Source organism: Mustela lutreola, chromosome 1 (genome assembly GCF_030435805.1).
Source record: "Mustela lutreola isolate mMusLut2 chromosome 1, mMusLut2.pri, whole genome shotgun sequence".
NCBI classification, from domain to species: Eukaryota; Metazoa; Chordata; class Mammalia; order Carnivora; family Mustelidae; genus Mustela; species Mustela lutreola.
In genome coordinates this window covers 146,990,676-147,006,116 of record NC_081290.1, presented here as the reverse complement: position 1 = coordinate 147,006,116, position 15,441 = coordinate 146,990,676, and the positions used below count along the sequence as shown (strand labels likewise).

At 40.2% G+C, this 15,441-nt stretch overlaps 1 protein-coding gene and 1 long non-coding RNA gene across 11 annotated transcripts in view; one reads left to right on the top strand and one right to left on the bottom strand.

Annotated features, from left to right (window-relative positions):
• SLC10A7 (solute carrier family 10 member 7) overlaps positions 1-15,441 on the bottom strand; it is a 257,319-nt gene that overhangs the window by 47,185 nt on the left and 194,693 nt on the right. For 6 of the 10 annotated variants that reach the window (XR_009354141.1, XM_059175961.1, XM_059176000.1 and 3 more), the window contains one exon: positions 4,473-4,556. The exons of the other annotated variants lie outside the window; for them this stretch is intronic. Coding sequence is in view for 5 of the 6 variants with exons in the window: in XM_059175961.1 (XP_059031944.1) it covers positions 4,473-4,556 (84 nt within the window). In the remaining variant the exon portion in view is untranslated. The remainder of the gene's footprint in view (positions 1-4,472; positions 4,557-15,441) is intronic. 10 annotated transcript variants of the gene reach the window in all.
• Positions 1-15,441, top strand: part of LOC131832698 (uncharacterized) — a 57,344-nt gene that overhangs the window by 12,394 nt on the left and 29,509 nt on the right. The gene's annotated exons all lie outside the window — the stretch shown is intronic.

The window sequence follows — 15,441 nt, the reverse complement described above, 5'->3', positions numbered from 1 at the left end:
GTGAGACCAATTATGTGTTTCTCTAGTAAAGCTGGAAATCTAGGTAAAATAGCTACAGATGTAGTGAAAAGAAAGGCCATATGTACCCCAATGTTCACAGCAGCAATGGCCACAGTCCCCAAACTGTGGAAAGAGCCGAGATGCCCTTCAAGGGACGAATGGATAAAGAAGATATGGTCCATATATACAATGGAGTATTATGCCTCCATCAGAAAGGATCAATACTCAACTTTTGTATCAACATGGACAGGACTAGAGGAGATTATGCTCAGTGAAATAAGTCAAGCAGAGAGAGTCAATTATCATATGGTTTCACTTACTTGTGGAGCATAAGGAATAACATGGAGGACATTAGGAGAAGGAAAGGAAACGTGAATTGGGGGAATCAGAGTGGGGGAGGAAGCATGAGACTAGGGACTCTGAGAAACAAGCAGCATTTTGGAGGGGAGATGGGTGAGGACTTGAGCCTGGTGGTGGGTATTATGGAGGGCATGTATTGCATGGAGCACTGGGTATGGTGCATAAGCAATGAACCTTGGAACACTGAAAAAATAAAATAAAATAAAATAAACTACTGGGGGCTCCATGAGGATAAATTTGAAGTTTTTTTCAGCCAGTGTTTTTATACAGTCCACATCCTACTTTTGAGTATATTTATTAAATATATTAATCATCTCTGCTTCTCAGGAGCTCCCGGATTAATTATAATTGCTCCCGATGAATATTATGAATCAAGTACCATATGAATACTGGCATTTAGTCTAGAACGAGGCCGTCAGAGCAGGTGCACGGCACACCAAAGGACATTTTTGTACTGAGACTTTTTTTTTTATTTTAAGATTTTATTTATTTATTTGACAGAGATCACAATTAGGCAGAGAGGCAGGCAGAGAAGCAGGCTCCCTGCTGAGTAGAGAGCCTGATGTTGGGATCATGACCTGAGCCAAAGGCAGAGGCTTTAACCTATTGAGCCACCCAGGCGCCCCTTTGTGCTGAGTCTTAAGGAAGGAGTTTACTGGTAGGAAAGGCCAGTACCTAACTAAAGCTGAGAAGCAGGGGCAGTGAAGGGGCGTGGCCAGGCAAGAGAGTGGTGCAGGCCTGGTGCAGAAGGAAGGGGATGGTGGGAGGTGACAGGGAAGAAGCAGGGTGGGGCTAGACTGTGAGGGGTTTTGTGGGCCACACAAGGAATGGGCAAAAGGCAGCGGGGGCAGGGTGGGAGGGGAGGCCTTTTTAAGAAGAAGGACAACATTTGATTTTTTTAGGGCTTTCCTGGAGGCAGTGAAGACATTGACTAGGAATGGGGAGAGGCTCACAGAAGGGACAAGAGGTGCAATAATTTAGAAGAGAGGTGACGAAGTTGTGACATCCTCTCTGGCGTGTGGGTGTGGTTGCAGATGCCAGATGTGAACGACTTCTGCAGCAGAAATGGAGGCATGTAGTGATTGCCTGAATGTAAGGGAGTGAGGATGTACAGAAAAAGAGGAGGCAGGTGGTTTCTGAAGGTAGAGACTGGGGGTATGATTATTAATTCCTAAAACTAGAATACAAGAGGTGGGCCGGTAGATGCAAATATGTTTTCCTCTTTGAGAAAAGCCATTAAAGGACTTCGGTAGTAGAAGGATTTTTTAAAACCACCTATATTACTTTTTGACTATTTTTATTATGTTATAATTTATCGTAATACTGTACTACTGGGCAAGCAATGATGAACACTCTAACAATATATTACTCTCTTGGGATATATATTCCTTTTTTTTTTTAGATGTTTCATTTATTTATTTGTCAGGCAGAAGGAGGGAAAGAGAGAGCACACAAGCAGGCAGAGAGGTTGGCAGAGGCAGAGAGAGAAGCAGGCTCCCTGCTGAGCAAGGAGCCCATGCGGGACTCGATCCCAGGACCCTGGGGTCATGACCTGAGCCGAAGGCAGCAGCTTAACCCACTGAGCCACCCAGGCGTCCCGGGATATATATTCTTGATGACATAGCTTACATAACTATGTATGTAACTAAGTATACATATAACCATATATATATTTTATATATATATATCTTTAAATATTAGACAAAGGTATTTTTTGTCTATATGTTTGAAGCCAAACTTTTATTATCAACAGAGATATTTCCAAGATCCACAAAAAAAAAAAAGAACGTGTGAGCCTCAGGTTATATAAAACTATTTTCAGAAATATATTCAGAACTATTTTCAGAAAAAAATAAATATGGGTTTAAAGTAATAATAACCACAGCTTAAACTGTCCAGAGCTGAGAAGGGCAGGCAGGTTCTGTTATGCCTCTATACAACAGCATTTCCCTTACTGTTCATAAAACTCATCCATCATTCCCTCACTCACCCATTCCATACATTATTTATTGGTTACCTATCATCTGGGTATGGTGAACAAGACAAATATGAAGCTTACAGTCTAATGAGAGAGACAAACAGGCAAAGGCCAAGAAAGGAATCAAGGTGCTATGATAAAGACAATAAACAACCAGGGAAACATACTTCAGATAGGTGATTCAAAGAAGGTATAAATTAAAGAGTCACATGAGGGGCGCTTGGGTGGCTCAGGGGGTTAAAACCTCTGCCTTCAGCTCAGGTCATGATCTCAGGGTCCTGGGATCGAGCCCCGCATCGGGTTCTCTGCTCAGTAGGGAGCCTGCTTCTCTCTCTCTCTCTGCCTGCCTCTCTGCCTACTTGTGATCTCTGCCTGTCAAATCAATAAATAAAATCTTTAAAAAATAAATAAAGAGTCACATGAACAATGAGCTGGGGTGGGGAGGTAGATGGGGAAGGATACTCTAAACAGAAAAATTAAGTAGGAATTGAGAAAAGCTAGGGAAGTAAGAGTGTAGGAAAGTGGCAAAGAGGTTAGAGAGGTAAGGGACAAAATTTAGCAGAAGACCTGTGATGTGAGCAGCACTGTAGAAGCATTTTTCCAAGTATTATTCTGTATTTAATTAAATGGTATTCTTTGAGTACCATTAAATCATTCTCTCTTCCCCTAAATTTAGTTCGTTTTCTAAGTATAACAATAAAATTTAAAAACAAAATGGAGACATGTAGCAGGTGCTGTGGGGTGTCACCTGCAATGAGGTGTTTGTTCCCACGTTGCAGGGCATGTTAGAGATCCCTGATGAGTTCCTCTTTGGGAACTGCTACTCACACTGCAGACTCTGCCAAGGTCATACCTCTCAGGGCGAGTGGAGGGAAGCCAGTATCTAATGCCTCGTCAGTGCAAAAGTCTATTAAGACTCTGGTCCTCAGTGGGGTCAGTGCAGCTAGAAGCCTTTGCTGGAACTACATTGTCTTGCACCGTCTCCCCGTCCTACGTTTCTTACTTTCCCAAAGGTGTTCATCCCAAGGGCTCTCCTCAAGGAAACTTCCTGTATAGAAACCTCAGTCTCACACTCTCTTTCCCAGAGAACCAAGCCTAAGACAGTGTGTAAATATTATATGTATATACATGTAACATGTGCACAGACATAATTGTTTTTCTATTTAATATATCAAAGAGTTGCTTCTCATTTAGTATTTATAGGGAATTTGACAATGATGATCATAGACACTGTAGGGCACTTACCTGTGTCAGGCTCTGTGATGACAAAAACTTTACATGCATCCACATTTTAATTAATCCTCACAACAACTGCTTGAGATAGGTGGTATTATCATACAAGTTGGTAAATTATGAACTTGGAGCTAAGGAGATCAAATGACTTGTCTAAAGTCACACAGCAAATAAAAGGTAGAACTAAGAACTAGAGTCTAGTTGTTCTTTAATCAACGTTTGTGTTCGTAACCATCCTGACATACTATTTTCCTAAGACTCACTGATTTTAGTGGTACAATTCTGTGCTCCATTCCTGTGTTTTTAAATTTGTATGTTATAATTCAATTACATGCTTATTAACTTGCTATAAGAGGTTAAATATAAGAATTTCTCCCATTAGTCTAATTCAATAAGAATGATAAAGGAAACTAAATTTTCTAAGATCTAATTTTAAGAGCTAATAGAATTAAGTGTTTATTTTATTAATTACATGATCACAAATATGATCATGGCTGTTGAAGGGGTCTACGAAGAAGCCAGCCAGCTAGATGCTTGTTGCCAACAACAGTTATAATGCTGAGACTTTATCAGAAGGAGCAGAATAAGGAAATGATTTGCTAGGTATTTTTAAGCTAAATACATGGCTATGAAGTACAGATAATAAATTAAAAAAAATCAAGATTCTGTGCAGGCATCCCTATGTAAAGCTATCTGCAAAGCAGATTGATATTAAATAAAAAAATAAAAAGTGGGAATATGGTGATGGATGAAACCTGGTGTTTCACAGTCTTTTATGTTTTCTTTAAATGTCTTTTTCTCTATCTTTTCTCTCGATTGTCCTGACATTGTATCAGAATTCACAATTTGACCAAAAAAAAAAAAAAAAAAAAAAAAAGGCAGGTAAAATTGGAGATCTTACCTGTCCAATAATGAGAGGAACCACAACAGTCATAAAAAGCTGAGAAAAAATAGATGTAAAAGGCACAGAAGAGGAAGAGCCAAGCTGTAAAGCAAGAATATAAGAGGAATTAGAATTACTTTGAATCAGTTATCCAATATTGCTGTTAACTAAATGATACAATAAATGAATTCTCTTACAGGCACCAAATATTTGGTAGCTATATACATAAATCAAGTGAAGTTACTTTTTTTTTCTAAATTTAGCACCCAATAGACTAAGTGCTTTACCTCTTAATTTTTATGAGAAACTACCATTGAGGAAAAATGGTAACTATGGTTTTATAATTAACTTACATTGCTTATTATTAACTACATTTCTGACTAGTAAAGTTATTCTGTGCTCGTACTGTTTATAATCATATGGCGTGATATTTCCCCATAGTTTGCGTACTCTTCTCTTTGTCCCAGCTGCAGATTCCTAAAACAAACAAGGGTATCTCTCATCATTCTCTTCTCAAGATCACATTTTCATCTGTGCAAATGAAATAGTTTCTAACTTTTCTATCCTTCAAAATAAAGGCAATGAATCTCACATACCTTTAAAAATGTATTCGTATACAAAATCTAGGAAATGGAAATTCCTGAAATACACATTATTTTTCAACCTAAAATTTCAATATATCCCTTCTAAATGTGTATGTTTTGACACTGCTCATAATTCCCATTTTTTCCTCCCTCTTCATTTTTTGGTTTGTTTTCACTAATGACTATAATCTCGGCCTCAGAAAGATTCTACTGCCAGGAGCACAGATAGTGTTTGCCTATAAACAGCCCCACACTCATGTTAGTCTCAACCACGAAGAATCGCAGGCTTCTTATTAATTTGTTAATGGCTTTCAAAACCTCCTGGTTTTCAAACCTCTTTAGACAAACAATAGCCTGTCCCATAGATGTTTATCGTTTTTTATGAGTCCCTTTTGCAGTCAGGTTCTTCCAAGTCATCAATAGCAATCTCCTGGGAAGTTGAAACTTACTTGCACCCTTCCTCTGTAGACCAAACCTCAATTTTCATATTTACCTCAGTTTAATTAAACTTGGAAATACCTTTTGGAAGACAAACGTTGTGAAAGACTTGGAGGTAGTGGTGACCAAGGGCACTGAATGTTAAATAAAACAAATGAAATCTCTAGATAAATGAAGTCAGTGGCTCAGAATAAAATGACGTGGGATCAGCATTTTCGCTGGTTTCTAATTCCTGCATGAACTAGCTTACCGAAATCTTTTCTTCACCCTGGTGTATTCCATAAAAATCTGCCCCCATCCTCAGCCCCTCCGCGCATGTGCACACACTCAAGACGCCAAGAATGTATGTCCTTCCCATCAGGGGCTTGCCTTCATCTCATACTAGCTTCAGCACTGACCACTGGCTGTGTATTGAACTCATAAACACTGTAGCCTCTAAACTTTTCCTCCATAACCAATATAAATGAATGAAATGAAGAAAGACAAACAGAAAAAGTAAAACTGTGACAGAAATGTGAACGCACAGGATTCCAGGTGTGTTAAATGCCACATAGTTGTTAGATGTTTCCTTTTACACAAAGCCAAAGTATTAAAAGCTAATAAGCACAACATATTGTAGAGCAATGATGTCTTTGAAGTGCAAGGCATTTAACAAATATATATTTCTTTCCACAAATAGTAACCCTAAGGATGCTCCTGAGGTAAGAATTAAACTTTTAAAAATGTATACTTTATGGCGAAATTGAGGGATTAGATGAATAGAAGAATAAATTTTAAAGAACAGGGTTTTCAAGTTCAAAAGCATCCAGCTCAGGGCTCAATCCATAAGGTTCACAAGGTATGGAGAGAGGCAGTAGGATTCCAAGTGATAACCTTCAAGTAAAAGCTATCAATTCTTGCCTGGAATCTCACCGGTAATCTCACGTATTTCTGTTTCCCTTTCTATCTCAACTCTACTGTTACTTAATGTGTTCTGAAAATGTTTTAATGAATAACCATATCAAGCTATATTCCCTCTGTAGGCCCAACGCTTAATCCAATACCTGAGAAAGTAAATTTGCAGATAATGAAGCTGTGCACAATGAACAAATGAAGTAATTTGTAAATATAAGGTGCTAAAAAGTGCCAAACTCTTATTCAAAATCATATCCCTATTTTCTTCTGAAGTTACAAAGATACGAAACTGAAAACCTCTTTTGAAGAGGTTTTCTTTCTTCTTTTTTTTTTTTTTAAAGAGGTTTCTTTTGAAAACCTCTTAGGGGCGCCTGGGTTGCTCAGTTGTGATTCCAGGGTCCGGGGATTGAGCCCCACATTGGGATCCCTGCTCAGTCAGGAGTCTGCTTTCTCCCTCTCCCTCTGCCCCCACCCACCGCTTGTGCTCTCTCTCTCTCTCACAGATAAAATATTGGGGAAAAAAAAAAAAACCTTATATTTAGGTGACGTTATACAGTCACTTAGCATTATTTTTTTTCACTACTTGTTTATCATAGCAACACAATTAATTCCAATATGCACCTAGAAACAAAGGGCCTTTAAATAAGACGAGAACCACGTGAAAAAGGATGCATGCGTGTGTGCGTGTGCACGCATGTGTGCATGTGTAAGAAGCTGAGTGAGGGTGGCTATATGTGTTCTCTGCCCTCAGTTCTCCTCCACAGCCCTCCTTAGCTCCTTAAAGCTGCTCTGGAGGGGAAGACCTAAAACTGAACAGAATCCTAACTCTGCAAGAGATTTGGAGTCCCGTTCAGAAGAGTATGTTGCTTCTCAAACATATTCAAGCAACTCATCAGCCAAATTTACTCTGTGATCATAGTTCTCCTACACTGGAAGTTTTGGTGGTTTAACTAGAAAGTATTGTTGAAGAGCAGTTACCCCAGAAATCAAATAGAGAGAAGAGTTAAAACATCATTTATTAAGTTAATTTGGGGGTTATTTTTAATCCCAACTCTATCTAAAAGACTGCATTTGGGGATAAGAGAGGTAAAGGAGAATTCATGTCAACTTTGGTTTTAAAAATTTTTATCTATTTTAACTTCTCCATCCACCACACAATAGATCAACTGCATGTTCAATTTTAAATTTTTTTTTAAATTTAAATTTAATTTAGTTAACACATAGTGCATTATTAGTTTCAGGGGTAGAATTCCGTGATCATCAGTTGGGTATAACACCCAGTGCTCATCACATCACGTGCCCTCCTTGATGCCCATCACCCAATTACTCCACCTCCCCATCACCTCCCCTCTAATAACCCTCACTTTGTTCCCTAGAATTAAGAGTCTCTTATAGTTTGCCTCTCTTTCTATCTTATTTTATTGGGTATTCAGTGTTCAGAAGGCTTGTGTTCCTAGAAGTGATCTCCAAAGTCCCTTTGTCTTCTAAAACACCTATGATCTCTGGTCCACTCGATTAGGAATGCAGGTTAGAGGAACCCCCTGCTTTGACAGATCAGAGACAAGAGCAAGCCAGCCAGGGATGTAATTAACAGAGTACATGAAGCCAGACTAGGTATGCAGTGATGCTGGGGAGAAAATCCCATAGGATGACTCCCTTAGAAGTGGGTCTGAAAGGAAGGAAATCTCAGTTCTGATGTCTAACTTGGCATAAGTCCTTTCTTTTGAATCGACAACCAGACCTGTCACTGTGGTCAGTGTGAAGATGCAGAGATACCCTTGGGGAAGTGCCTGACGCTATGAAGTATACCTTGGCATCCGGAAGAAAGAAGAACGAGCATCTGGCATAGGGTAACATATGAGAACATGACCAGGAAAGTAGCAGACCGATCATTTTGTATGCAGAGTTGATTGTAACTAAAGCAGAAGGAAATATGTTGCCTGGTATATTTGGTTCCTCACATTTTAATGAAGACCCTGCCAGGGTTTCTGTTGTAAAGACCAGTGTGTTTATAAGAAGCATCCATAATTTATAACTTTGGATAGAGTTGCAGGTTTGGGGTAAGTATGTATCAGGCCAGGGCTCTGGGCTTCATGGAGCTACCCTGGCAGATTTAAAGGGGATAGTCTCATATTGCCAACCCGTATTATAAGATACACTGTGTTAAATGAACAATCTGGTCACTGGCTAATTTCCTTTAGGAATATGATGCTTTAAAGCACAGAACTCACAATCAGGTTTGTTTATTTGTTTTAATATCATGCTGAGAAGAAATGTTTTAGTGAAAAATATGTGGTTTAGGACCTTTGTATTTAATTATTCAAATAGTTACTGGTGCCTCCTGTGAGCCAGAAGCATGTTTTAGGGATTGGGAATCCAAGAGTGAACACAACACAAAACCCCTCCTCTCCAGGAGTTGCTTTTTAAAAGTTGAGGTGTACGGGCACCTGGGTGGCTCAGTAGGTTAAGCATCTGACTCATGATTTCAGCTCAGGTCATGATCTCGGGCTTGAGATCGGGCTCTATGCTGAGTGTGGTGCCTGCTTGGGGTTCTCTCTCTCCTCCTCTGCCCCTCCTCCCCCTGCTTGAGCTCTCTTTCTCATAAAGAAATTCTTTTTAAATATTAAAAAAAAAGTTGAGGCATGTATGCATGTCCACCCACCACCGAGTTCCTTTCCATAGAACACCTTCCCCCACCTGTAAATGGAAGAGTTCTAGTCTTTGTCTAAGAGTTAGTTCAATAACTACTTTAGAAATTCTTTCCAAACCCTCCTCTTGAGTTGCAGACTTGGTTTCTTTTGTGGCTCTGCATTTATATTGTTCCCCTCAGGGTCTTTGGTTGCTCCTGTGTACAAATCTGTCTCTCAGTAAACTGTATATTCCAGAAGGTCAGGGACAGGTATCTTATCCATGTTTATATCCCAGGGCCCAGCATACTGCCTACACTTTACATCTAGGGCAGTGGTTCTCACTGTAGCATACCAGAAACACCTACAGGGCTTCTTAAAACAGATTTCTTGGCCCCACCTTGAGAGAGGGATGGGGAGGATGTCGAGAGTGTGCATTCGAATATGGCTCCATTGATGCTGATGCTGCTGGGCTCGGGGTCGCCCCTTGAGAATCACTCATCTAGTACACTGTAGGTATTCAACAACAGATGTGAGTTCAGTTGATAAATGCCTACCATACACAGGTAGAAAAAGAGGCCTGACAATGTTTTCTTTTCTTTCCATCCTTCCAACTCACAAGTAAGTTACCGAGCCCTACTTAATTTACAGACCCTAGGAAAGGATCCGTTGCCTGGCCTCCCAACCATGTCCTGTAATTACAATAATGACAACTTTTTTTGAGTACTCTCTATAAGCCAGACACTGCTCTAAAAGCTTGATGTGGGGCACCTGGGTGGCTCAGTGGGTTGAGGCCTCTGCCTTTGGCTCAGGTCATGTTCCCAGGTCCCGGGATCGAGTCCCTGCTGAGCAGGGAGCCGCCGCCCCCCTCTCTCTCTACCTGCCTCTCTGCCTACTTGTGATCTCTGTCTGTCAAATAAATAAATAAAGTCTTTAAAAAATAAAAAATAAATAAATAAAAATAAAAGCTTGATGTGTGTCGGAAAATTTAACCCTCACAGCAACTCCTCCAGGTAGGTCTTACTAGCACCTGTATTTTCATATCTGAGAACTGCTAGACAAGGTCATTAGCTAGAGAGTGACAGAGCCAGGATCTAAACCTGAAAGTGTCACTTCACAGCCCTCATACTTAATTCTTACAGTCTACTGCATATTAATTACAAAAGGTACAAAAGAGTGAAATGGGGGAAGGGGGCAGAGTGGAAGCCAAAGCTGGGCTCCCCCTTTCTTGCCTATGTGAGAGCAAGAGGGAGTGTATGTGTGTGCACGTGTGTGTGGTGCCTGCATGAAGGTCGGGAACCGGAGGGCAGGCAGAAGCAAGAAGAGGGAGGAGGAAGCAAAAGGAGGGGTGGGGAGAAACTTGGTAAGTAGTAGTTGATGATGCAGCCTTTCTCAATTAGGTGTCCAGATTTGAGCACAAAACACACTGAATTATTTGAGTGACTATCTTCTCTACTCTGTCAAGGATGATACCTAGCTAGCACCAGAGTGAACGCATCAGAAAGATTTCATCCAATATACACAATGGATGTCATAGGTCATAGTTAGAAAATTAAAAATAATTTTCTAAGCTGGCAGACAAAGGCTGAATGGAAGCAGGATTGACTGTTATCCATTCAATTTAGAAACTGCTTAATTTGGAAAGAATCTGGGGGTCCAGTGGGTACAATATTATGGAGCCGACCAAGACTCAGAAAGACAAATAAGTAACAATTCTTGATGGAGACGCTGACTGCCTGTAAAATCATAGTTATCAACCTAGAGTTAGAAAACAGATGGTGCGTTTTAAATCACTTCTGTAAGTGAGCTGACCTGTAAATTGTCATTAATGCACCAGGTCTTCACTTGCTCTGCTGTGTAATCAGCCTTTTATCTCCTACCAGGGAAATCCATTAGCCACAGGCGTCTCTACTATTCGTGTCTCTTCTCAGCTATTAAGACATTATTGTATTAAATAATTCACCCTTGGTGATTGGTCTTTGCTTTCATTAGTACCACATTCAGGGAAAATATAATAACAGATATTTAGTTTATACTGTAGAATGATGAATGGTAAATCTCTTCTGTGAGAAAATCAGGAAGAAGCCGCTTCAGATACAGAGCAGGATTTGTTCACTTCCTACCCAATTTCCACCCTCCGCTCTGGCCCTCAGAGCCCACCCTTGGGAGGGGGAAAAGGAGGGAGCTCGCCTCTTATGGGCTCAAACTTTGTCTCCCTACACAGACATACACATAAATACCTGTCTCCTTCCTGTCGCAAAGACAAGCATTCAGACAGAATAAGGGAGAGTGTCCCCAGGCCCCAGTCCCCCAAATCCTTCTAGAGTTTCATCCTTCCCTAGAAACTACAGTTCAGCTTTTCTTTCATTCCTGCTGCCCTTTCTCTTGCAGGGAAACATGCAAACCACACTGATTACTCACACAAAATCAATGACTTCAATGTACACCAGCTGGCAGGCTCAATGTAAAGATGACAATGATTTCTATCAAAATTAAAATATGATTGTTAAATACCCATATCGATTTAGCCACATGCATGAAGCTAAAATTGGGTTAGTGCATGGAAGGTATATATACTTAGTAGAGGAAATGAGCCTTTTAATATAGAGATACATGGTATTTTTCTTTCTTTGAGAGATAAAGAAAAAATAGGCTTTTGATAATTTTTAAAGGTAAAAAATTATGTAAAATTTTTCCTTTTGTGATATGCAAATTTAAAACACAGGATTATCTTCCATTAACTGATGGAAGCTGTGTGCAATTATAAATTCTGGTTACTCAAACCACACAGGTTATTTAGTAAAATGTGCTCGAAAGAACTGGAAAATGGTTTATCCTAACCCAAAAAGAAAACGTGTGGAGAGACGGGCTTCCGGGACATGGAGGGCTGGAGAGAGAGATATTCAGAGGCACATGGGAACAAACTTTGCTCCTGATTCCCTGACCACAGAATTTGGTCTTGTCAATCTGTTTGGTTCAGGAACCAAAGAGCCTACTGTTGCCAAAGAGTCCCTTAAGTGGAGCAAATATGCAAGTTGCCCCAGAAGAGTGCTCTAAGCCTGGGGACCAAAGGACAAGAGCGGCATAGGGATGCAGTGTCCTTTTCAGTCTGGCCATACCCCACCTGCTCAGGGAGCACCAGGAGCAGCAGCAGCTGGTGCTGAGGAGGGAAGCAAGAGCTAAAGGAAAAGCCTGGCTTTCCTCCAGTGTTACTGGTCCCTTCAGTTAAGTCTAAGAAGTCCCAGACCAGCAGAGGCGTTGGCCTCTCTGGGTCAGTGATCCTGGAAAGGGAGAAGGGGTTTATCAATGTTACCTCTGGAGCACTCGAAAATGGTTTACGAGGTGCTCCCCCTCACCCATCATGGTTCAGTAAGATCTAGGAGGAGTCCTTCACATGAGCATTTGCAAAAGACTCCACAGATTATTTTGCTTTACAAAATTCTCTCTGTGTGAGAACGATTTCTGAGCACAAATATATGCTACTCTCAAGTTCAAGAGGAGGTCTGTCTTCACTGGCTTTAGGGACACTCTTGGGTACAAGGTGGAGACTGGTTCAGTGTGAAGCAAATGGCTAGTTTCTCTTTAAGTGCTTTCTGTTTTATCACTTTGTACATCACACACGTATGTGACCATCAATTATGCAACCGTCATTGGGAACATATTACAAAAAATAATCAGAGTATTATACATGACACTAATGGCTGTATTCATTTGTTTCTGTTTATATTGATGGGACTAAAATGGCAATAATTTTCTATCACAGATGGCCAATTACTAGGGAAACTAATGATGATTGTAGCCTTGAAAGCTGTCACTGACCTGTCTCCCCTACCCTGGCTCTCTCTCTAACATGAACTCTTGAACCATGTAGTCTGAACCGTGTAGGTTAGCAGTGAATTTTTTCCTCTAAATTTCTCCCGTGTTCTTTGTTCTTGTTTACCCAAATAAGCCTTAAGTTTCTTCAAGATGATAATTATGCCTTCTTTTTTGTCTTTCCTATGTTACCTACAATATCCATGGCCAAGAAATAATAACTGAGAGCTGGTAGTCTGTCTTAAAATAAACCTTCTCCTTAGAGCCTTGCTTTGAAAGCTTAATTTGGAAAGGAACATTCAAGGGGACACAGAGCCTGGCTGACAGTCCCTCGTGTTCTTTACTAGTTGCGTAGCCTCTGATGAGTTACAAAACCTCTTTGAGTCTGACTTTTCTCATACAAGATGAGGATAATATGTCTAAAGGGAGTCATGGGATTACGTGTGAAGTATATTTTATAGCCACTTGATAAGAATTATTCTCTTTCCTCCCACTTCCCCCTCTCCTCCCTAAAAAAACAAGGTTTCTTAGACAGTGTGGTGGGAAATCAAGCCTACTGAATTTAAGAACCATTGAAATGGAAAAGTATCAGAAGAGAGGGTCACATCAGTGGAACATAAGTTTCTGAGTTAGCTCAGAAAGAGCCTGCTGTGCATGTATGTGAGTGTACATCCGGGTTTGTATGTGTGTGTGTATATGTGTAATTATCATAATGCCTCATAAATACCTGCTTGAACAGAGGCCGGCTTCCTAAGAAATCGAGTCATATCCAATCACGTGACAGGACGTCAGAGCTAGCAGTGCTCCCACTTACTTCAGGGGTGCTTACCTGCTACTGAACAGGTAAGCGTGTAGATGAATGTTTATCAAATATCCTAAGATACTGATGTGACCATCCCCGTGTATGAAGATGGTCTGATCTATGACTTTAAGGACATAACTTACAGCAGTGGTCTCAGTTTGGACTCTGAATGTTTCCAGAGGCCTTGATGTTCAATGACCTTTATGGCTGGGGTGGAAGTGAACAAGGCCTTGATCTGTCCTCTTAATGGCACAAGCTCGAAGTGTTCCTGACCTTCCCCTGCCAAACATAAACTTATTTAAAGACATTGGTGGTCTATAGAATTATGGAAATTGAGACCATGAACATGGTCTCTAATATATGGTTTCTTTAGATCACAACTGCATTGAATTAGACAGACCTATTCTATGGTAAGAAGATGGTTATGTCCACCTTTGTCTTAACTCTCAGAGGAAGTGAAAAAGAAGTTCACATTGTTTCCTTTCATTCCTTAGAGTAAGCAAGATGGGGTTGGTTAGATGCTGTGGGGTGGCAGCTAAGGAGGCTTCAGGGGAGCTGGAGTCCACAGAAGTGGGAGCTTCACTCTGCCCCATTGACCTTCCCAGGGTGGTTGACTCAGATTTCAAACCTGACAGGCTGACCTCACCACCTACATGCTGAACTCAGGGCTCTGGCCTCTTCACCTTAGCTACCACACTCCACTCCAATTCCTGCTCTAAAATCTCTCTCCTTCAGTGTTCTCTACTATTGGCTGCTGCACAAAGACTGTAATAATGGCTGGTAAACAACCATATCAAAGAAAGGAAAGACATGGAAAGTTTTGAAGTGATGTTAGACATAACAGAATCAGAGCCATGCATATGAAAAAATCTGAAGTAAGTAGGAGATCCTTTGAGAAACATCAGAAGTTTCCATCTAACCTTCTCTTTTTCCTCAAATTAAGTTTCCTTTCAGTACAAAATTCTCTGTAACCGCCCCCCCCACACTTCTTCTATTAAATGAAATGTTTTCTATTTTAGCAATCTCCTTTGAAATATTTTGATACTTGTGATACTTAACAATTTCTGGCTTAGATTTTAATTGCCTATGAATGTATTCTATCTTCTCTATTAAACCATAAATTCTCTGAGAGAAGGATCAATGTCAGATTGATCTCTATAATATTCACTGTGCACAGTAGGCATTAAAACACTGAATAAAAGAATGGATGTTTTACTTAATATTATTGAAAAAAAAACTGTAAATTCTTTCTCATAGCAAATATTAGGTAAAATTTTATGCACCAGGCTGAGACCCTAACCTTCTATCCATTCACTTATCATCTGAACCACTCTAACCACTCCTTACTCACTCACCCTTCTATTCCCCTCCTTCCAAGAAACATTTATTTAATATTTGGCATTGGAGATAAGGTAATGAATAAGGCATGCCTGGTTCCTGGCCTGGCAGAACTTCAAATCTAGTGGATGCTTACCACTTGGCACGTTGCTTTGTAACGGAAATTAACACGGAATTCCAAGGAATGGATGACAACGGCAGTTTTAAAAGCTGGTGGAGGCTTCATTTATCCTTACAACAGAACTCCATGGACCGGTGTATAGCTACTGACAACATAAAGACAATAATTTCCAGTCCTGCCAATATCAGCAGTGTATTATCAAGAAAACCAAGATAGTCTATGTAGAAGCACTTTAAATCTTAGGAGGAAATGGTCATATTTCAGGAAAAGTTTTACTGCTCTCACGATCAGCCATGGTAAACACTGGACTTATTTAGATGTAGATTATAAGATTCTACACTATAAATCATTGTAGAACCTTAAAGGTTAA